The sequence below is a fragment of the Mustelus asterias genome, chromosome 3 (genome assembly GCF_964213995.1).
Source record: "Mustelus asterias chromosome 3, sMusAst1.hap1.1, whole genome shotgun sequence".
Classification (NCBI taxonomy): domain Eukaryota; kingdom Metazoa; phylum Chordata; class Chondrichthyes; order Carcharhiniformes; family Triakidae; genus Mustelus; species Mustelus asterias.
Window position 1 is genome coordinate 145534551 of NC_135803.1, and position 22354 is coordinate 145556904.

Here is a 22354-nt window from a genome sequence, read left to right on the forward strand (position 1 = left end):
TTTCCTGGTTCCCCATTCTCTAAGGTGCCCATGTTCATTTTGGCCTCTCTCTTCCTTTTTATATATTTAAAGAAGTTCTTACTGTCTGCTTTTATATTACTTGCTAGTTTACCCTCAGTTTATCATCTCTATTATTTTCTTCTCATCTTCTGTTGGTTTTTAAAACTTTCCCAATCCTCAGGCTTACCACTAATGTTTATCACATTGCATGTTTTTTCTTTCAGTTTAATACTATCCTTACCTTCCTTGGTTAACCATGGTTGATTTATCACCGTCTTAGAATCCTTCTTCACTGGGAAACATCTTTGTTGCAAGCAGTGAACTATTTCATAAATGCCTGCCATTGCTGATCAACTGTCTTTTCTGCTAAATTCTTTTCCTAGTCCACTCCAGCCAACTCTGCCCTCATTCCTTTGTAACTATCTTTATTCAAATTAGCACAGTTGTTTCTGACCCAATTTTCTCACTCTCAAACTGAATGTTAAATTCTAACATGTTATGGTCACTGTTTCCTGGGGATCTTTTAGGTGGTGATTGTTTATTAAACCTGCTACATTACCAGACACAAAAAAGCCTGATCCTTGGTTAGATCCACAACGTATTGTTCTAGGCAAATGTCCCAAATACACTCAATGAACTCCACCTCACAGCTATCATCTACCAATTTTGATTTTCCCAATGCACATGAAAATTAAAGTCACCCATGATTAGTGTGCTGTACTTTTTACATGCTCTCTATTCTATATGATAGCTACCGTTAAGGGGCCTATAGACTACTCCCAATGCCTTTTTCCCATTGTTATTTCTTACCTCCACCCATATGGATTCTACATCTTCTGATCGTGTTTATTCTATCTTGTACTAACAAAGTTACCCACCACCCTTTCCTTCCTGCCCTTTTGAAAAGTCACATACCCCTGAATATTTAGCTATCAGCTTTGATCTTGGAGATCAGAGAGCTGTTAATCAGCCAAGAACGCATAGTGGCACTAGCATCGTGCTAAATGGGATAGATTTTGAACAGATCTAACAACTCAAGACAGGACAACCATAGGCATTGTGGGCCATCAGCAGCAGAATTGTATACAGGAACAGTTTAATCTCATGGCCTAGCATATCTCCCATTTAAACATCATCACCAAAGCAAGGATTTAACTCTAATTCAATGAAGAATGCGGGCGGTCATGCCAGAAACAGCACCATTGAGGTGTCAATTTGGTGAAGCTACAACACAGGATTACGCATATGGTGAACAACATAGCAGCAATTAATAGACAGAGTTAAGTGATTCCACAACCAACGGATCAGATCTAAGCTATGCAGTACTGCCGCATCTTGTCATAAATGATGGTGGACATTTGAACAATTCACTGGAAAGGAGATATCCGCATCCTCAATGATGAGTCTAGCACATCAACACTCTAAATGCTGCTGGATCGAAAGCCAAAGAATGTTAATGACACCCCCATAAAAAAGAAACGGAAGAATAAAATGGGATACAAATTCAGACTTTATTTGACTAAAATATATGGACAAGCTACCAATATACAAACTTTGAATGCCAAATTCAGACGATTAGTTCATGGGAACCAGAAATAGGAGTGGAGGATAAAGACAACAATTCATGCACTTCAGGCACTGAATAATTAGAGGGCAAACAACAAGCTTCAAAGTTTTAAATTTACTTTTTCTAAAAGGTGTCAAACTTGTTTGTAGTAAAGCTAGAGTTGTTTTTTGTTAAATAACCAAGGTTATGTTGCAGTCCAACTCATAGCCCTGCATTTGTTATTTGCTCAGACCAGAACTGGATAAAATTCAAATGATTATGGCAATCCTATATGAAGCTCAACAGTACTAACATCATAAGTGTAGATCATATTTTAACAGGTTAATGATCATAATGCACCTCTAGTGTATAGCAAGTTCAACCTAGGCACACTATAATATTGTTCTCATTAAGCTTCTAAAAACACAATACTAAATAGGATACCAATACTCTTCTCTACTCCCATCAGAGCTGTCACTGATCAGATCACCAAGATGGAAAGGCAGGTATCAGTTCCAGGGCTAGGTTTAATATTCGAGCTGTGCAACACTAAATTTCTCAGGGCAATAACTTGGCCAGTTTTCACAAATGAAAATAAACTACTGAATCTTTGCACCGTCTCTCATGGTATTGCAGGAATATTTACAGTTTTGCTGCCATGGGAGCAGGGTTGGAATGACAAATATTTGCCAACCCTCTGCACCACCCCCCTCCACCCCGCAACAGTCATTGCACTTTGGGAGTATTTTTATTTAAAAAATTGGGGTAGTTTGTAGGGATTTGAAAGCAACTGTCTTTCACATCAAGGGCTTCCAATGACTGTGCCAGACACAGCATAAGTGGCCTAAATTACAGTTATTTCTACTTCCTTATGTCCAACAGAAGCACAAACAGTTCCTGGGAAAAAAGGTATCTGTACACCCTTTCATCGTATCATAACCTGCAGCGCAATGGATCTGACAGATGAGAATTAAGAATAGAAAAATCTTGAAAGCCAGATAATCCTATCAAATAATTCACTTTAAACAGATTTAGGCCAGAACTTTCCAGCCTCATCCACCACGCAGGTCCCCCTGCGACGGATGTGGCAAGCCATTCAAAAGTCCACCGACTTCAGTGGGACTGGAAGACCCCACCAGCAAAAGATGCCAGAAAAATCACTATTTTTTTAAAGCCTTAAATGGGAACAGTACAGCTATAGATCAGCAGTACATTTTCCGACATTGTGTCAGAGGGAGAGAGGGGAGCCATTGACTGGAGTGGAGCAATATTTAGAAAAGCAGGAGCAAATGTACTTCTCATCGAATTTGGTGTTAGAAATTAACAACTTCAAACTAGCCAAGGAAAAGAGCAGCAAAAATTAGAGTTTCCAAATTTTAAACAGGCCTGTATTAGTTTTATGGGACCTAGCATTTCTGAAATTGCGTTTTGAAACCATGAATGCTCAGGAGAATTTGTGCATGTTATTTTTAAAGCAGTATTGTTTTTTGCAAATTCATCCTTCTCTCCGCTTTATTCTTTCAATCATAGGCAGTTAAATGCAAGCTCCTATGTGCAGAAAGGCATCTGTTGAACACGAAATTCAACACACTGCCAAAATGAAATGTGCCATATAGGCATCTCCCACTTACAATATCACATAATATACAGAGATGCACATTAAGTTTAAACGAGAGTGCCTGATTTGCAAGTCCCAAAGTAACAGTTTTTAACATTGTACATTTACAGATACTTACATTTGTCCCCAGATAAAACATTGAAAAATGCACTTATGTCTTCAACATCTGTAAAATATCTGCATATTTTGTTTACTGTTGGGCACACTGGGATTCAACAGTGGGTTGAGATGACACATGGATGACTGGGTGCAACTTCAGCCGTTTAACTTTATTCTTCGATTTCAAATCTTTTGTTTCTTCATCCACTTCTTCCTCGTCGAGCTTTTCTAGCTTCACATCAGCCCTGGATACCCTACAGGCAGAGTATTCAAATAATCTTCCGAATTAACGGATCAAACATGATACAGGTGGCAAAATCAGAGATTTATCCAGCACCAATAGCAACACTGGAAACCAAATTTCCAAACATTTGGAAATGTTTGTATGTTTTTAAGATTAAAAGTGAGAGAAAACACTGGATAAATCTCCAAACCAGTGTACCAGAGCATTTAAAGACAATCTTTATAGAAATTATTATACAGTTAATGACAGCACAGTGATTTAGAAAAGCAATTTCAAAGATCTGCTGTAATTTCATAATTGAACTATGAACTGGAGGTGACCTGGCATTCAATCTCGTCCTGTAATCTAAGTGCTAAACAGACAATACAATCGCACAGAAATTAGAACATACACAAGCTGATCAGTCCAGATTGGTTGTTATCCTCTACAGCAGTAACCCTACTCATTTGCCTGTCATGTTCCCATGTCCTTTTACCCAATTTCCTGTCAGCCTGTCTAACCTGCTCTTAAATTTTGACACGGTCCCTGCTTCAACAATCGACATTGGTCATTTTTTTTTTACTGCCTCTTAACTCTTTGCATAGAAGATTTTTCTCGCTCCCCATCTGAAATCTCTTGCATTTGAGTTTATCCCATGTTCTTTTGTTTAGACCTCTCAAATCACTGGAATCAATGGGTTGGATTCCCTGACCGTGTCCATGTCCACTGTTCCAGCCAAAACTCCAATCACTTTCAGCAGCACCGGAGAATCTCAGCCATGAATGACGATGAGGTTTTGGGTCAATTTATTTTTAATCTATTAAATTCCACCTCATTTTAGCTTTAAACTTTTTTTCCCCCCAAAATCACTCCTCTGCTCTGATCAAAACAGCCCTAAATTATTCAGGTCTCTATTCTCAGGCAAGATAGTATTGTAGTGAAACTGCACTATAGCTTTTCTATTACCTCGACATCTCTCCTATAGGGTAGAATTGACCCAACCTCGTTGGAAATACATTTTTCATACCGAGTAAAAAAAAAAAGTTTCTCCTTCTCTGGGTAAACAATCAATCTATCAAAAATTAAAATATGATACAAAATTAAATTTTACAGCAAGGACTCATTAACTTGTTTTGCCAGTGATTTAGAGCGTATTATTGTATTACATATACTGGACTAAATACACCAGTTCAATAACGTTTCTGCACAAAGGAAAAAGCCTCGAGGTTTAAAAAGGCAAGAGTCCAATAAAGGAGCAGCTGGACAATATACTTGTGTGACCACTTTTGCATAGTTGGATGAACCAACTTTAATGCTGCAATAATCATTACACAAACTACAACTCATCACAAGAGTAGGAATTCCAAAAGCCAGAACTTGTTTAAAAAAAAAACAGGAACTGTATTTTCCTTACAAATGACAAGTTCAGCTTTTGAACCAGGCCAAATGGCAGCCCCACTGTACATTTTTTAAAAACTGATATTCTCCATCTCTGATACATGCATGCATGTAGATCTCCAGTACTACAATTCTGAAGGGATTACCAGTTGTTCAATAGCCAGTCCCAGCTTCTCAAAATCATGCACCTTAAATTATACAATTTTGTCTTTCAAGTAGAGGAGACTTTTTCATGAAATTACAGCAGTCTACAAATCACATTTTGCTAAAAGTATTTGACTAATCAAATTCTTAAAAGTTCACAATTACAGTGCTTACAATTAAAGAGCATAGATTTTAAAGAAAATAAACTCTAATAATCAACCAATTTTATGTTGAGTGGACTAATTAATCCTTTGAGCACTAACATGGAATTTTAAACTAAAAATCGTCCTATTTATTAATATATTTTTTAAATGTTAAGCTTGCTGTTGCTCTGGTCACTCAACCTGCATCTGCTATAGCAACCATAAAGCAGTAAAAGATCCACTTAGCACTCAGAGGGTTAATATTAAGAAGAATTGAACCATACCAGTGTCATGCCTTAGTGCAATGCCTAGCCATAAACAGTCCAGTGATGAACCAGAATTCAAATCCAGAAATGGTTCCAGCTAGCATTTGTATTTATGAACTAGATAATGTCACCTGGAAATTTGCTCTTCCCTTTTAGTTCACTGGTGACAAAACTTGGGGAAGCAGCCATGATGAAATCTGTAGTAGTGTCTACACTCTAGTTCTCATATAACCGGAGACTTGGGTAGGAAATAATTAGAATTGCAGAAACTTTCAGCATAGAAGGGAGCCACTTGGTCCACTGCATCTGGTTCTTTGGAAGAACTATCCATTTGTATTCATTCTCTCACTTCTTTCCCCCACAGTCCATCAATTCTACAACCCCCCCCCCCCCCATAACCCAGCATACAGCAAGCATGCAGGTGCAGCAAGCAGTTATGAAGGCAAATGGTATGTTTATTGTAACACTCGAGAACAAAAGCAAGGATATCTTGCTGCAGCTGTTTAGGTCCTTGGTGAGATCACACCTATAGTAGCATGTGCAGTCTTGGTCTCTTTACCATAGAGGCAGTGCAGTGAAGTTTCACCAGAATGATTCCTGGGATAACAGGATTGTTGTACGAGGAGAGATTGAGCCAATTAGGCCTGTATTTAGAAGAATGAGAGGGGATCTCATGGAAAATGAATAAAATTCTGACCGGAATGGACAGACTAGATGCAGGCATGATATTCCCCTTGGCTGGGTGGGATCGGGAACGGGGGAAGGACCAAGATGAGGAGAAATTTCACTCAGAGTAGAAGACCTGTGGAATTCTCAACAGAAGGATGTTGAGGCCAAGTCACTGAATATGTTCAAGGAGGAAAAAGACTATAGGCATCAAGGGGTATGGGGAGAGCTTCGAGTATGGCGTTGAGATAGAGGATCAGCCATGATTATATTGAATGGTGGAGCAGGCTTGAAGGGCCAAATCGTCCACTCCTGCTCCTACTTTGATTTCCCTTTTTATTATGACCCCTGATGACTGAGTACTACATGAGCATATTAAATCCCTTCTACCACAAATATTACAAACAGATTTACTGGAAGAGTAATAACACACGAGTTGCACCATAGAAAATAAGCACAAGTATTAAGGTGATAGTCAGAAAGAAAGATAGAGTCCATTGGTATCAGGACCAGCAGCAGAATGACAGGATTTTATTTAATGCAAATTTATTAAGAATTCACAATTTTATTTTAAATAATACATTACTGGATTGGCAATGGTCTTTGTAGTAGATTTGTAATTTAGTAAGATACATTTTGTATTTAGCTAGGCATGGATCATAGAGTCAGAGGTTTACAGCATGGAAACAGGTCCTTCGACCCAACTTGTCCATGCCGCCTTTTTTTAAACCCCCAAGCTAATCCCAATTGCCCACATCCCTCTATAGCCATCTTACCCATGTAACTGTCTAAACGCTTTTTAAAAGACAAAATTGTACCTGCCTCTACTACTACTTCTGGCAGCTTGTTCCAGACACTCACCACTCTCTGGACCCTTTTGTATCTCTCCTCTCTCACCTTAAACCTATGCCCCCTAGTTTTAGACTCCCCAACCTTTGGGAAAAGATATTGACTATCTAGCTGATCTATGCCCCTCATTATTTTATAGACCTCTATAAGATCACCCCTAAGCCTCTTACGCTCCAGAGAAAAAAGTCCCAGTCTATCCAGCCTCTCCTTATAATTCAAACCATCAAGTCCTGGTAGCATCCTAGTAAGTCTTTTCTGCACTCTTTCTAGTTTAACAATATCCTTTCTATAATAGGGTGAGCAGAACTGTACACAGTATTCCAAGTTTTGTACTTACCAATGTTTTGTACAACTTCAACAAGACGTCCCAATTCCTGTATTCAATGTTCTGACCATTGAAACCAAACATGCCGAATACCTTCTTCACCACTCTGTCCATCTGTGACTCCACTTTCAAGGAGCAATGAACTTGTACCCTTAGATCTCTTTGTTCTATAACTCTCCCCAATGCCCTATCATTAACTGAGTAGGTCCTGCCCTGATTCAATCTGCCAAAATGCATCACCTTGCATTTATCTAAATTAAACTCCATCTGCCATTTGTCAGCCCACCGGCCCAATTGATCAAGATCCCATTGCAATCCTAGATAACTTTCTTCATTGTCCACTATGCCACCAATCTTGGTGTCATCCGCAAACTTACTAACCATGCCTACTAAATTCTCATCCAAATCATTAATATAAATGACAAATAACAGTGGACCCAGCACCACCCCCTGAGGCACACCGCTGGTCACACAGGCCTCCAGTTTGAAAAACCCTCTACAACCACTTCTGTCATCAAGGTCATTAGTCCCTACGTATCTGAAAGAATGATATAAACATTTGAAGGAAAAATATATTGCCAAGGAAAAATATGATTAGAGTTCATCCCCTCCATTCAGCTGCTACCCGATCAAGCACAATGGGTCAATGCTTTATACTGAAACTTCTATGATTTTCCATTATAATAGCGTTTGACGTGAGAAAGTACATTACAAATATCACTTTGCACTTCTACATCAGTGCAGCAAAAAAAAAAAACTGCTCTGCCTTAACCAACCTTAATTTCAGAAGGCCAACTTGATGCATTATTGACTTTACAATCTCTGTAATTAAAGCTTGAATATTTATTTCCGATGCCCACCAATTTGAAAAAAGGAAAAGCTGGTCCATGTTTAATGTGTGCATTTTATAGTTCTTCACAAACTGGACTTTCTTATTCTCCACACCAACCATTCAACACATACGCTGTCCTTTGCCTTTGTCCCTTTACCATCTTTTCATTTGCTTCCTTGCAATCCATTAACTATTCTATCAGTTGCCTTCCTTAGCTTTCTGTTTTCTCTCCTTGCCAGGTTGCACTCTATTCCTTCACTTGACTTTCTCACTCTTCACCCCCTCTCAATTCTACTTGCTTACTTCCTTCGGTGTCCGCCTTTCATTCAATGGGTATTCTCTGTTCATTGGCTCTCTCTCCCTCATCTACAAATAACACTTCCTCCTTTGGTTTTCTCATTACACCCCTCCTCCTCCCACTCTAATATTATGCCTTTTTATCTTTACTGTCAATGTTCCCACCATCATTATAGCTATTCCACAAAATGTAAGAATGCAGGTCCTTAAGACCATCCTTGTGGTTGGGTTATACAACATAACAAATCTCCAATGGTGCTAATAGCAAGTCAGAAGATAGGTTTCTCTAATAATTAGGGAAGTTCATAGCATGGAGGGGATAACATTGAGCCCACCAACCAGTGATTGTCGGGGTTGGGGCTGGCCCAGAAGACCAGCAGTCGGGGATGGGATGGGGATCAGCAAGGCCAGCGATTGGGAGGCCGCTAGTGCGGACTACTGCACATGCGCCGTTCTTGGCATTGACAGATCAGTGCATGCGCAGTGGCCCGCTCAGCGCTCTGCTGCCAGCCTCTCCAGTGGGAATAGGTCCCGCCCACTGATTTTTCATGAGATTCACGTGAGGGCTCTGTGTGATGCACAGGGTGTGGGAGATCCATTTTGAAAATTCTACTTTAAGAAACAGCGTGATTTATTCCAGTTTTTACGCAAATTCAGCACTTGAATTTTGTTGGGAGAATCCCACCCCTGGTATTTAGTAACTTTGGGTGGGGATGTGGTATTCAGCTGCACTGATGATGGTTCTGACTGCTAGTGCTAAGTGGCAATGAAGAGCATCTTTTGACCGGATAGAAATATGGAAGGGACTGAGAGTTTTACCTAATTATTACATCCTGCATCCCTGTAAAGCACTAAGGGGAAGGGTAGTAGCAGTAGCTTCCCAGATCCTATTGCACTGGTTTGTTGCATTTAAAGAGAAATGTGCAAATCACTATCGTTATTTTTAGATCAATTACTTCAAATGCAACACTTGAGAGGAAGGATTGGCAATGACAATGTTTGCATTTTCTAACATAACGTTTGAAAGCAAACATAGCCTTTGATCATTAAGATGCAAATCGGTTTTATTTTAAAGTTGTTCAAAAAGAAAAATAAGAAAGGCTACTCATTCTCTTCCTCCAACTTTACCTCTCAGCTTAATAAGCTTTGAGGTTTATATAACATTTCTGATTTGAATTGCAGCCAAGGCTACCAGATCTGAAATCAGTCAGTTTTTCACACAAGCAAAGACACTGAAAATAAAAAGCACAAATTCTCAGGAAATCTTTTCAAATTAATTTTCTACTTTTCCTTTGAACAATTTAAATGAATTTAATTATTTTTTCTGCGAATCGTGCTATTGTCTCATTAGCCTGTATCTGGGACATATTACAAATGATGTGGAGATGCCAGCGTTGGACTGGGGTAAGCACAGTAAGAAGTCTCACAACACCAGGTTAAAGTCCAACAGGTTTATTTGGTAGCAAATACCATAAGCTTTCGGAGCATGCTGCTCCTTCGTCAGATGGAGTGGTTATCTGTTCTCCAACAGTGCACAGACACAGAAATCAAGTTACAGAATACTAATTAGAATGCAAATCTCTACAGCCAGCCAGGTCTTAAAAGGTACAGATAATGTGGGTGGAGGGAGCATTAAACACAGGTTAAAGAGATGTGTATTCAGCTGCACTGATGATGAAGAGACACATCTCTTTAACCTGTGTTTAATGTTCCCTCCAACCACATTATCTGTACCTTTTAAGACCTGGCTGGCTGTAGAGATTTGCATTTAGTATTAGTATTCTGTAACTTGATTTCTGTGTCTGTGCACTGTTGGAGAACAGATAACCACTCCATCTGACGAAGGAGCTGCACGCTCCGAAAGCTGATGGTATTTGCTACCAAATAAACCTGTTGGACTTTAACCTGGTGTTGTGAGACTTCTTACTTAACATATTACAAATAACATGCTCAGAGTACAGAACCAGCCCTGAAGCTAAGAGAATCAGGCAAAAGTAAAAATTCCCAAGCTCAGGCTTTTGGGAAAAACCAGAGGCACTCGGGAAAAAATCTTTTAATATCTTCAAGTTAAGTTAAGAGCTAAATGAGTTCAGTCATATGACTGTGCAAAACATTAAAAATTGCATTCTGGATATTAGAAATTTCAGTAAATGAAAGAAGCAAATGTAAATTTTCCAAGTAGCATCTTTTCTAATGCGATTTGTTCACCAACAATAAATGTTAGGCAACGGTTGCTATTATCATGTGTTTCCATGGGTACATTGATTCAATGTCAAATATGGACATTAACAAATCCAAAATTCATGGTAAAGTTTATGTATTTATTGTACATAAAAAGGTGCAATAATGCAGGATTTACGATACATAACTTGAAAATGCTCTCAAAAAAATCTTTGTTTTGAAACTTGCCTGTAGGGAATAAAATTACATGTAATCTGGCCTGCACAGCAAAAGTTGCTTCACCCACTGTGCAGATCATGCCCATGTCCCTGGAGGGCAAGGCTGGGAGGTAAGAGAAACCATTTTCCAAAACAGTTTTAAAATTGGAACTTCAACTAGAATCCAGCAGAGAAAAGAAACAAATACTTGTTATGGTCAAATACAAGGGAGTGAATTCTTCTTGCACAGAGTTATTTGAATCATGCTACCTTTGAACAGTGACCCATGATCAGAAAAGGAATGGAAATGGCAAGTATTTTATATCTGGCCAGCTGCAAGAGCTATATAGAATATAATCTTGTAATTTATTTAGTTAGAAAAGTCAGTACTTCATTATTTTTTTTTGCCCCCAAGTCTATTCGGAACAATTCAACCAAGTGGTTTCTAGTGATTGGTTCCAATGCGGGCGGCACGGTGGCATAGTGATTAGCACTGCTGCCAGGGACCCGGGTTTGATTCCCGGCTTGGGTGACTGTGTGGAGTTTGCATGTCCTCCCCATATCTGCGTGGGTTTCCTCCGGGTGCTCCAGTTTCCTCCCACAGTCCAAAGGTGTGCGGGTTAGGTTGATTGACCATACTAAATTGCCCCTTAGTGTTTTGGGGGGACTAGCTAGGGTAAATGTATGGCGTTACAGGGATAGGACCTGGGTGGGATTGTGGTCGGTGCAGACTCGATGGGCCAAATGGCCTCCTTTTGCACAGTAAGGATTCTATGATCCACTAGTTGCCTAGACCGATCATATCCTTCATGGGATACTTTTCCTTTACATTTAAGCATGCATGCAAAATGTTTTACATATTTTGCCAGGAGGGAAACAATAAACAACCTTTATTATATCACAGATTATTCAGAAGGGTCACTAAAAGACTCAGTCCCAATTGATTCCCATTACGACCTGGCTCAAACACCTCAGCCCCACCCAAATAAATTGCAATATGCAATAAATGTCTTTAAATGTTAAAATGCATCTCAATTTCTATGTCAAATTGCCCCTTAGTGTCAGGGGGACTAGTTAGGGTAAATGCATGGGATTATGGGGCAAGGGCCTAGGTGGGATTGTGGTCGGTGCAGACTCGATGGACCGAATGGCCTCCTTCTGCACTGAAGGATTATTGGCCATTTTTCCAAAGAGAAAGTCTGCTCAATCATATGTAACCAGTAGAAATGCATTCTTTGTCCACAAGGAGGTGCTACTGCACAAACAATTTTCCTCAAAATATGGAGCTCTCAGTATTTTTATTCAGCAACCAGCATTTAAAATTACAATGGTAACAAAATCTAAATTTTCTGGAGCTGTGTAATTGACCAATTTCATTCACGGTAGCAAAGATCTTTGATACACAATAGGTACCTTGGAAATACTGGATTTCAGTTTTAAATAAAGATGGCAACTTGTTTCTTTTGGAGATCCCCATAACACATCACAAACTTTAAAGTAATATATATATATATATATATAAAGCAATACCACCCCCCACTGCCCCCACACGCAGAGCTATTTCAACTCTTCCCCAGAAACAAGCTATGCATATACTCTAGAGTAACGAGGGTATAAATAGGACAATATGCAGCAGATCAAGCATGTTGAATGACTTCAGAAGACTATATCTGTGCAATTCACAATTCTGGACAATATAACCCATTTAGGGTTATTTTTACTAAGATGATGCTCGTAGTGTAATGAGCAGCAAGGGCAGTGGAAGGAAAAGAGTATTGCTGGTTTACAGGAAGATTTTTTCCAGTGCAGCTATATGCACTCCAGAGTATGTTTGATAAACATTTCTTTTTCAGAAAATGCTACAAATTATTTGAGCGAGAACAAAAATGGTCATAATACTATTCTCAGGAAGTCAGCAATGTTGCATTTAGTGCCCATTCCTGGTTGCATGCAACTTCTTAGCATATTGCAGTACAAGATAAAAAAGACAAAACTTCTACCAGGGTCCTAAACTCTGAGGAAGGAGGGCAGGAACAAGGAAGGGTTAGGAGGGGCAAAGAGAGGACCAAGAGGATCAGAAGAGAGGAGGTGCAGGGGGCAATGTTACCCTTAAGAACTCTTGAGAATTGCAGTCCTAATGCAGACCAGAAACATCAGGTTACATACAGAATTTGTAGCAGTTCACACATAGTATTTTAGTGATAGAGCAAAAAATTTACTGAGGAAGCAGTCTTTTATCAGATGACCTATATTTTGAAGTGCCAGTTTAGCCCGTTGGAGACAGCACCGATCTAAAGTTGTTTAAGGTAGAAGAAAAGACACAAAAAGGACAAAAGAAAATAAGTTTTCAGAAAGATTTCCATTGCAAGAATACATTAAAAGTGTCTGTTTTAATATTTGCTTTCAAAATAATGAAATGGTGCACAATGCAAAGATTGTTTGAATATCAGTGGTCTAATATAGACAAGATTATATTAACAGCATGCAAAGCTAATCTATTCTTAATTCAGTTACTTTTTTACTGTCTGAAAGAAAAATCAAATTACCCAGCAATTTGAATTAAGCAAATTAAAACATGAAGTGCTCCAACAATTCAAATTATTGGACAATTTAAAATAAGTAACATCAAATTACACAATTATATGTGCCACTTGAATGATACATGGCCCCAAAATTGTGTAGTGAAGGATCACAGAATCACTACAGTGCAGAAGGAGATCATTCGGTCCATCACGCCTGAGCCGATAACAATCTCACCCAGGCCCTATCCCCATAGCCCCATGTATTTACCTTGCTGGTCCCGCTGACAGCAAGGGACAATTTAGCATGGCCAATCAACCTAACCCGTACATATCTGGAGTGTGGGAGGAAACCGGAGTGCCCAGAGGAAACCCACGCAGACATGGGGAGAATGTGCAAACTGCACACAGTCAACCAGGGCTGGAATTGAACCCAGGCCCCTGGCACTGTGAGGCTGCAATACTAACTACTGTGTCGCCTTCCTGAAACAAGAAAAATGTGATGGAATAAGAGGATGCATCAGTACAATGAACAGACTCCTGCAGCACATCTTTCTTCCTGTGAGCTCCTGATTGCAACAGACTATCAAGTAGTGTTATAGTATCACACATATTGGCTAGATCAAGAACTACATTGCCAAAAGACGGGAACAGATTACCCAGCTGCTTTGGCGGCAATTGAATGAGCAGGGAATCCAAACAGTTAGGTCCCGGAAGGCAGAATGCAAAATTGGAAGATAAGCCAAAATGGAATAGATCAGTGTTGACTGCGACTTGTGACATACAGTGCTAGGGAAGTGCTATATTCCAAATCGGAACAGAATTTATGAATTTAAACAAAGATAGGTAAATGAATTAGGCATAAGTTTCAAATGTGTGTATGACACTGGTTTCAGTCCAATTCTTTACACATTTATAGCATTTCAAACACTTTCAAAAAGAATACAAAAAAAAAGCAAGCACATACAGAAGGAAATGGAATGGAAAATAAAATTAGTTTGCATTTGCAGCAATCTTTTTTAAGTTATAGCCAACAAAATAAATGCAAGTTCTGGACCATGCTAGCCAAACATTTCGCATTCCAAAACTGGTGGTACTGCAGGTCTGCATCAAGGCAAGATAGGATTTTACGAGAACGCCACACTACCTAAGTCTGTCTCTTCATTAAAAAAACTCTAATCTTGTTATACAATTTTGAGAGTCCAAACTTTGGTAACGCAGGGAAGATGGTGAAAATAAAACCAAAGAAACCAAGAACAAAGCATAGAGCATAGTTCATGCTGTAAATAAGGAGTGCAATAGGCCAGTGAAGAATGCTGGGCAAAAGCTGAAAACGAGGCACTGACCTTGGGGAAGACGATGGCCTAGAGACTTCATTGCTGCTCAGTTCAGATAGCACTTGTACATCACTCACTTCTTGCAAGATCCGCACTCGTTTGCCTTCTTTAGAAGGTGGCTGCTTACAGGCAGATTCCAGTTCTGTATTTTGTTCGTCAACGGCAGAGGCTGGCACTGCTTGAATGACTGGTTCAGAGCTTGGAGCCAACATCTCCTTTAGCAGCACATCAGTCTGTCCACTTGAGGTGTCAGCTGTTTTATCAGATGAGGGGGTAGCTTCAACAACAGGAGTCTTGCTGGATGCCAGTTGAGCTTCTTCGAGTACTTCAAATGGAATTTTCTCTTTCTTGCGATTCTGTGGCCGATTCTTAACTTCTGGAATTTAAAATTTGCAAGCCACAATTTTAAAGTTAAGCACAGGAACTTTTTTCTGTGTAATAACCTTGTGGTTACTGTTGCATTGCCCCAAGCAGTTTGGGTGGAGGAGAAAGGCAGATCGCCAGCTAACAGCTTCACATTTACAACACCCAGGGAAAAAAGTTTATTTTTAAAAAAACGATCTTAAATGAAGTTAGTTATCGATCTTGGTTATTGGTCTTACTAATTAGAATCATAGAATGACAAGGCAGAGGAGAAGACTTGGCCACCCTGTGCCTAAGCTGACTTTTCAAAGAGAGCATATTGAATGTAGAGTAGTTCAATCTCCACAGAGAAATGAACAGGTTATGTAAATTGAGAAAGAAATCACTGGGTCAGTGAACCTCTGATGTGGAGATGCCGGCGTTGGACTGGGGTAAACACAGTAAGAAGTTTAACAACACCAGGTTAAAGTCCAACAGGTTTATTTGGTAGCAAAAGCCACACAAGCTTTCGAGGCTCTAAGCCCCTTCTTCAGGTGAGTGGGAATTCTGTTCACAAACAGAATTTATAAAGACACAGACTCAATTTACATGAATAATGGTTGGAATGCGAATACTTACAACTAATCCAGTCTTTAAGAAACAAAACAATGGGAGTGGAGAGAGCATCAAGACAGGCTAAAAAGATGTGTATTGTCTCCAGACAAGACATCAGTGAACCTCTACCAGCCTGACAACATACACAACACGGGGGTATGATAGTCATGAAAGATCTACACACCTACCCCACCCCCAAACTGTACATGTGTACATTACTTTAAATCTCACTTCTTTTGAAAGTGGCAGCAGTAAGAATCTGACAAAAAGTTTTATGTTCAATTTAAACAAATGATTTTGTGCCTGGTTGAACAGAGCCAAAGGTAGGAACTAAAATTGAACATTTAAACTCAAGTCTAAATTAAATGCATCCATCCCCTTTATTTATTTTTACATTTAAATGAAATATGCATTATTTTTGCAAAAAAAGATAATTGATTAGAAAAGATTACTCACCTTGGACCACATCGTTATACAGGAACAGCAAGCCATTTAACTCTTCAAGCCTATTCAATTAGATCATGTTTGCTCTGTCCCTCAAACTGCTTTATCCTGCTTCGCTCCATATCCTTTGAAACTCTTGATCAATGTGATATGAACATATGAATTAGGAGCAGTAGGAGGCCACTTGGCCCCTTGAGCCTGCTCCGCCAGTCAATGTCATGGCTGATCAGATTGCAACTTCAACTCCACATCCCTGCCTACCCTTGATAACCTTTCACCCCCTTTGTTAATCGAGAATCTATCTATCTAGATCAACCCTAAAAATATTCAAAGACTCGCTTCCTTCAAAAGGCAGTGGAAACAGTTCCAGAGACTCTCAACCTTCAAAGAGAAAAAAAATTCTCTTCATCTCCATCTTAAAATGAGCAACCTCTTATTTTTGAACAGATTTTCCGACCAGGGAATTCTCTCCACATCCACCCTGTCAGGATCCCTGCTAAGTTGTGGCACGTACCTCCCAGGATGCTGCTTGGCTGTATCACACAGGCTTTATTTTAGACTAAATATAGTACATGTGCAGCTGAGTAAAACATTAAGAGTCACTGCACATCAAACAAATAGGCCATGGATTACAACAAAATTTTACAGCAAGCGCTGCCCGCAACCAACAAAAATCTATCAGCCTTCATGTTGAAAATTTCAATTGAATTTGTTCCTTGGAGATACACACACCACTGATCTACATTTGCTACAATGTGCTTTTTAGGCAGGGTAAACCTTCTGCATTTACGTTACAATTTCAAGTCAGGTAGAACTATTAGGTTAGGTCGGTAGATCCAAAAGCAGGACTCAGCATCCAGTTATTAAGATGTACAAAGTTGAACGATATCTTGCCTGGAAAGCACATGGTGAGATTAAGTATAAACATAGAAAATAGGAGTAGGCCACATGGCCCTTCGAGCCTGCTCCACCATTCATTTTGATCATGGCTGATCATCAAATTCAATATCCTGATCCCCCCCCCTTCCCCCATATCCCTTTAGCCTCAGGAGCTATATCTAATTTCTCCTTGAAATCAAGAACATGACTCAACCTTGAAAAGACAATTGCTCCAGGGGAACATGACGCATTTATTTATAAATGTTGCAAACCTCCTACTGGGAGACAAAAGCTGTACTTAACGCCACCTTTAGTTTAATTCAAGGCTTACAGAATCAATTTTAGAAGTTATAACCAGGATTACTCGTCACCTTAACATCTTTGAGGCTGGTACGTTTTTAAGTGTTAAATAAGGTAAACCCTTCTCCACTGTGCAATAAAACTGGTTTTTACTATTATCTGCAGAACGTCAAACAACTATATACATAGCAAAGGTGCTACCAATTGCAACTTCAGAAGTTTGGCCCAGTTCAGAAGACCTAAAGTCAAAATTTTGCTGTTTGTCAGTCTTAAGTAATTAAATAGAGCTGCAGCAAATCCCAGATATCCAGTTGTAGAATCTTGAAGAAATTAATGACAAATCGGCTGAAACCTTCCTCCTGCTTCCATGCCATGCACTGGCAAGTTTCAGTCAAAAACCTTCACAATGCAACCCAACAAATTTACCAGTAATTGGTATAAACAAACATGGCTGGGCTTTCAAAACTTAGATTAATTCATAAGTTAACACAGATACCTTCAGGTTCATATTTAAGCCTCAACTCATCCAGTTTGATTCGAAGTTTCATGTTTTCGCTCTGATATTGTTTCAGCTGTCTCTCATTGGCATAAAATTTACGTTCGACTTCTAAGACACGCTGACTCTCTGCAAGAGCCTTCATGCGTTGCAAAGAGAGCTCATCATTCACGGTCTTATTTTCTTTCCTAGTTTAAAAGATAAGTTGTTACAATCACAAGTTACCAATTATATGTCTATTTCAAAGTGCAATATTTATTTGAGAATATGTTACAGCATTTATTCCTCAAAAGGCTTTTAAAGTTACTTTTAACCTTCCAATTCCTATCAATATTCAAATTAATTCAAGTTGAATAGTAGATGCATGCTATATAGCAGAGGGAATGGAAGAGTTGAGGAAATAAGTTGCAATGTGGAGTAGGTGGAAATACATAAATATAGCCTACACGCATCTAAAATGGCACATCCAAACATAATGTTAATGCTCCATTATCTGTAGTAGTCTTCTTTCGAACACAATTACGCATTTAAATGAAAATAAGTACAATATTATTCAACCATCAAGCTGCAAGCCATGTTGAGAATGAATAGGATTTAAATCTGCCATTAATCTTCTTACATCTACAAACAAAGAACAAAGGACAAAGAAAATTACAGCACAGGAACAGGCCCTTCGGCCCTCTAAGCCTGCACCGACCACGCTGCCCGACTGAACTAAAACCCCCTACCCTTCCGAGGACCATATCCCTCTATTCCGATCCTATTCATGTATTTGTCCAGTCGCCCCATAAAACTCACTATCAAAGAACAAAGAAAATTCATGGGATGTAAGCATCACTGGCTATGCCAGCTTTTATTGCCCAACCGTAATTGCCCGAGCTGCCTTTTTGAAATGTTGCAGTCAATGTGATGTAAGTACACTTAGTGCTGTTGGGGCATGAAGTTCGAGGATTTTGGCCTAGCGACAGTGGAGGATTGGCAATATATTTCCACGTCAGCATAGCGAGTGGCTTGGAAGGGAACTTCCAGGTGGCGGTGTTCCCATGCGTCTACTGCCCTTGATCTTCTGGATGGTAGTGGTCGAGAGTTTGGAAGCTGCTGCTATCTAAAGAGCCGAGGTAAGTTCCTGCAGTGAATCTTATAGATGGCACACACTGATACAATTTTGCATCGGTGGGGGAGTGAATGTTTGTGGATTGGGTTGAGCTTCTTGACTGTTGTTGGAGCTGCACTCATCCAGGCAAGGGGAGAGTATTGAATTACACTTCTGACTTGTGCCTTTTTAAAAATAAATACGGGAGACAGGCGGCGAGTTACTCACCACAGATTTGCCAGCCTTTGACCTGCTCGAGGCCACAGTATTTATATGGCTAGTCCAGTTCATTTCTGGGCAATGGAAACCCCAGGATGTTGACACTGGGAGGCTATGGCGTTGTGGTATTATTATGGGAGTGGTAATCCAAAGACCCAGGAGACTCTAGGGATCCTGTTTTAAATCCCACCATGGCAGATGGTGAAATCTGGATTAAAAGTCTAATTATGACCATGAACCTTTGTTGATTGACGTAAAAACTAATCTGGTTCACTAATATCCTTTAGGGAAGGAAATGCGAGGTTATACACTTTGGAGGAAATAATAACAAATGGGATTACTATCTCAATGGAAACAAATTAAAACATGCTACCGTGCAAAGGGACCTGGGGGTCCTTGTGCATGAGACGCAAAAGCCCAGTCTGCAGGTACAACAGGTGATCAAGAAGGCAAATGGGATGTTGGCCTATATTGCGAGGGGGATAGAATATAAAAGCAGGGATGTCTTGATGCACCTGTACAGGGCATTGGTGAGGCCGCAGCTGGAATACTGTGTGCAGTATTGGTCCCCTTGTATGAGGAAGGATATATTGGCATTGGAGGGAGTGCAGAGAAGGTTCACCAGGTTGATACCGGAGATGAGGGATTTGGATTATGAGGAGAGGCTGAGGAGATTGGGTTTGTACTCGTTGGAGTTTAGAAGGATGAGGGGGGATCTTATGGAGACTTATAAGATAATGCGGGGGCTGGATAGGGTGGAGGCGGAGAGATTCTTTCCACTTAGTAAGGAAGCTAAAACTAGAGGACACAGCCTCAAAATAAAGGGGGGCCGGTTTAAGACAGAGTTGAGGAGGAACTTCTTCTCCCAGAGGGTGGTGAATCTCTGGAATTCTCTGCCCACTGAGGTGGTGGAGGCTACCTCGCTGAATATGTTTAAAGCGCGGATGGATGGATTGATTCCTGATCGGTAAGGGAATTAAGGGTTATGGGGATCAGGCGGGTAAGTGGTACTGATCCACGTCAGATCAGCCATGATCTTATTGAATGGCGGGGCAGGCTCGAGGGGCTAGATGGCCTACTCCTGCTCCTATTTCTTATGTTCTTATGTCCTTACCTGGGCTGGCCTACATGTGATGCCAGATCCACAGCAATGCAGTGGACTCTTAAATGCCCTTAGAGAGGGGTGGGCAATAAATGCTGGCTCAGCCTGCGATGCCCACATCCCGTGAACGAATAATAAAAATAATTCTGTGATGGTAATGCCTTGAATGTCGAGAAACGATCCTCTCTTGTTGGAGATGGCTATTGCCTGGCACTGGTGTGTCACAAATGTTACTTGCCTGTTGTTAGCCCAAGCCTGGATATTGTCCAGGTCTTGCTGCATTTGGACATATATTGCTTCAGTGAGAGGAGTTACAAATGGTGGTGATTATTGTGCAATCAACAAACATCCACACTTCTGACTTTTGGAAGGTTATGGATGAAGCAGTTGAAGACTGTTAGGCCTAGGACTCTACCCTGAGGAACTCCTGCAGTGATGTCCTGGAACTGCGATGATTGAACTCCAACCACCGCAACCATCTTCCCTTGTGCTAGATATGACTCCAACCAGCGGATTTTTTCCCAATTCCCAGTGACTCCAGATTTGCTGAGGTTCATTGATGCCACAACTGATGTCAAGGGCCATCACTCTAACTTTTCAAGTTCAGCTCTTCTTGTCCATGTTTGAACCAAGGCTGCAATAAGGTCTGGATCCGAGTGATTCTGGTGGAACTTACTGAAATAGTGCGAAATATAACTAAACAAATGCAATCTCCAAGGTGAGGCTCAGCTGTGATATTCTCCAATGTTAGACAGTTGGCCAACACTCACTCTTGAAGCTTACAATAATGACCACTTGAGCGAGCCCCAGCAGGCCTATGATATAGATATATATATATATATAGATATATATAGATATATATATATAGATATATATCTGTAATTACATTCCTATGGAGGGAAAATGTGATGACAAAACTACAGGAAAACCTCCCAAAATTTGAATCAAATGTGAAGCATACCTCATCAAAATGTCCCTCAGATAAAGGCAATAAAATGCACATAAGTTCCTTGCAGACCATGTCAGAGATCTTTTATACATTTACTAAATAACCATAATTGAGTAGAATGAACTGAATGTTCAATTATGGTTCTTGACTACTAACATAACAGAGCAATCCATGTTCCACAAGCATCTATTTACAGTAAAACATTTTACTTGATCCCAGCAAAACCATCAATATACTCAAAAACTCAAACCCAAAGCTATTCCTGATGAAATTAGTTTCCCATTCCCAGATATAACAATTGTAAGCATTGTTCACAGTACAATCTGACACGTACTTGGCATTGTCTATTTGCAGTTTAAGCAATTCAACGTAGTATTGTCCATCACCAAAATCTGAAACATCAACTCCATTATGATTATCCACAGCATCATAATTAATCTAAAAAGAAACAAAATGCAGGTAATTAGTACATGTAGATAAAATCATGTAGGGGGGAAGATCACTAGATTATCTATAGCTTATAACAATGAGGTTGTGCAATGTGTACCTAGAAATTCCAAACCCCAACTAAGCCATCGAGACAAGTCAAAATTATACTGAGCTACTTTGGCAAAACTATCTGAGTGCTTATTTTGCCAGCTGAAGAACATAGAACAGTACAGCACAGAACAGGCCCTTCGGCCCACGATGTTGTGCCGAGCTTTATCTGAAACCAAGATCAAGCTATCCCACTCCCTATCATCCTGGTGTGCTCCATGTGCCTATCCAATAACCGCTTAAATGTTCCTAAAGTGTCTGACTCCACTATCACTGCAGGCAGTCCATTCCACACCCCAACCACTCTCTGCGTAAAGAACCTACCTCTGATATCCTTCCTGTATCTCCCACCACGAACCCTATAGTTATGCCCCCTTGTAATAGCTCCATCCACCCGAGGAAATAGTCTTTGAACGTTCACTCTATCTATCCCCTTCATCATTTTATAAACCTCTATTAAGTCTCCCCTCAGCCTCCTCCGCTCCAGAGAGAACAGCCCTAGCTCCCTCAACCTTTCCTCATAAGACCTACCCTCCAAACCAGGCAGCATCCTGGTAAATCTCCTCTGCACTCTTTCCAGCGCTTCCACATCCTTCTTATAGTGAGGTGACCAGAACTGCACACAATATTCCAAATGTGGTCTCACCAAGGTCCTGTACAGTTGCAGCATAACCCCACGGCTCTTAAACTCCAACCCCCTGTTAATAAAAGCTAACACACTATAGGTCTTCTTCACAG

General features: G+C 40.1%; 1 protein-coding gene across 2 annotated transcripts in view; it reads right to left on the reverse strand.

Moving 5' to 3' along the window:
• Positions 1-1493: 1493 nt before the first annotated feature.
• Positions 1494-22354, reverse strand: part of spdl1 (spindle apparatus coiled-coil protein 1) — a 60339-nt gene continuing 39478 nt past the window's right edge. Inside the window, exons 9-12 of one of the 2 annotated variants that reach the window (XM_078209870.1) lie at positions 21414-21517; positions 17717-17904; positions 14650-15016; positions 1494-3517 (exon numbers count right to left, since the gene is read on the reverse strand). In XM_078209870.1, coding sequence (XP_078065996.1) covers positions 3355-3517; positions 14650-15016; positions 17717-17904; positions 21414-21517 — 822 coding nt within the window. In that variant the 3' untranslated portion in view covers positions 1494-3354. Of the gene's footprint in view, positions 3518-12910; positions 13076-14649; positions 15017-17716; positions 17905-21413; positions 21518-22354 lie in introns of those variants that run through there. The other variant, XM_078209871.1, reaches the window with a different exon arrangement.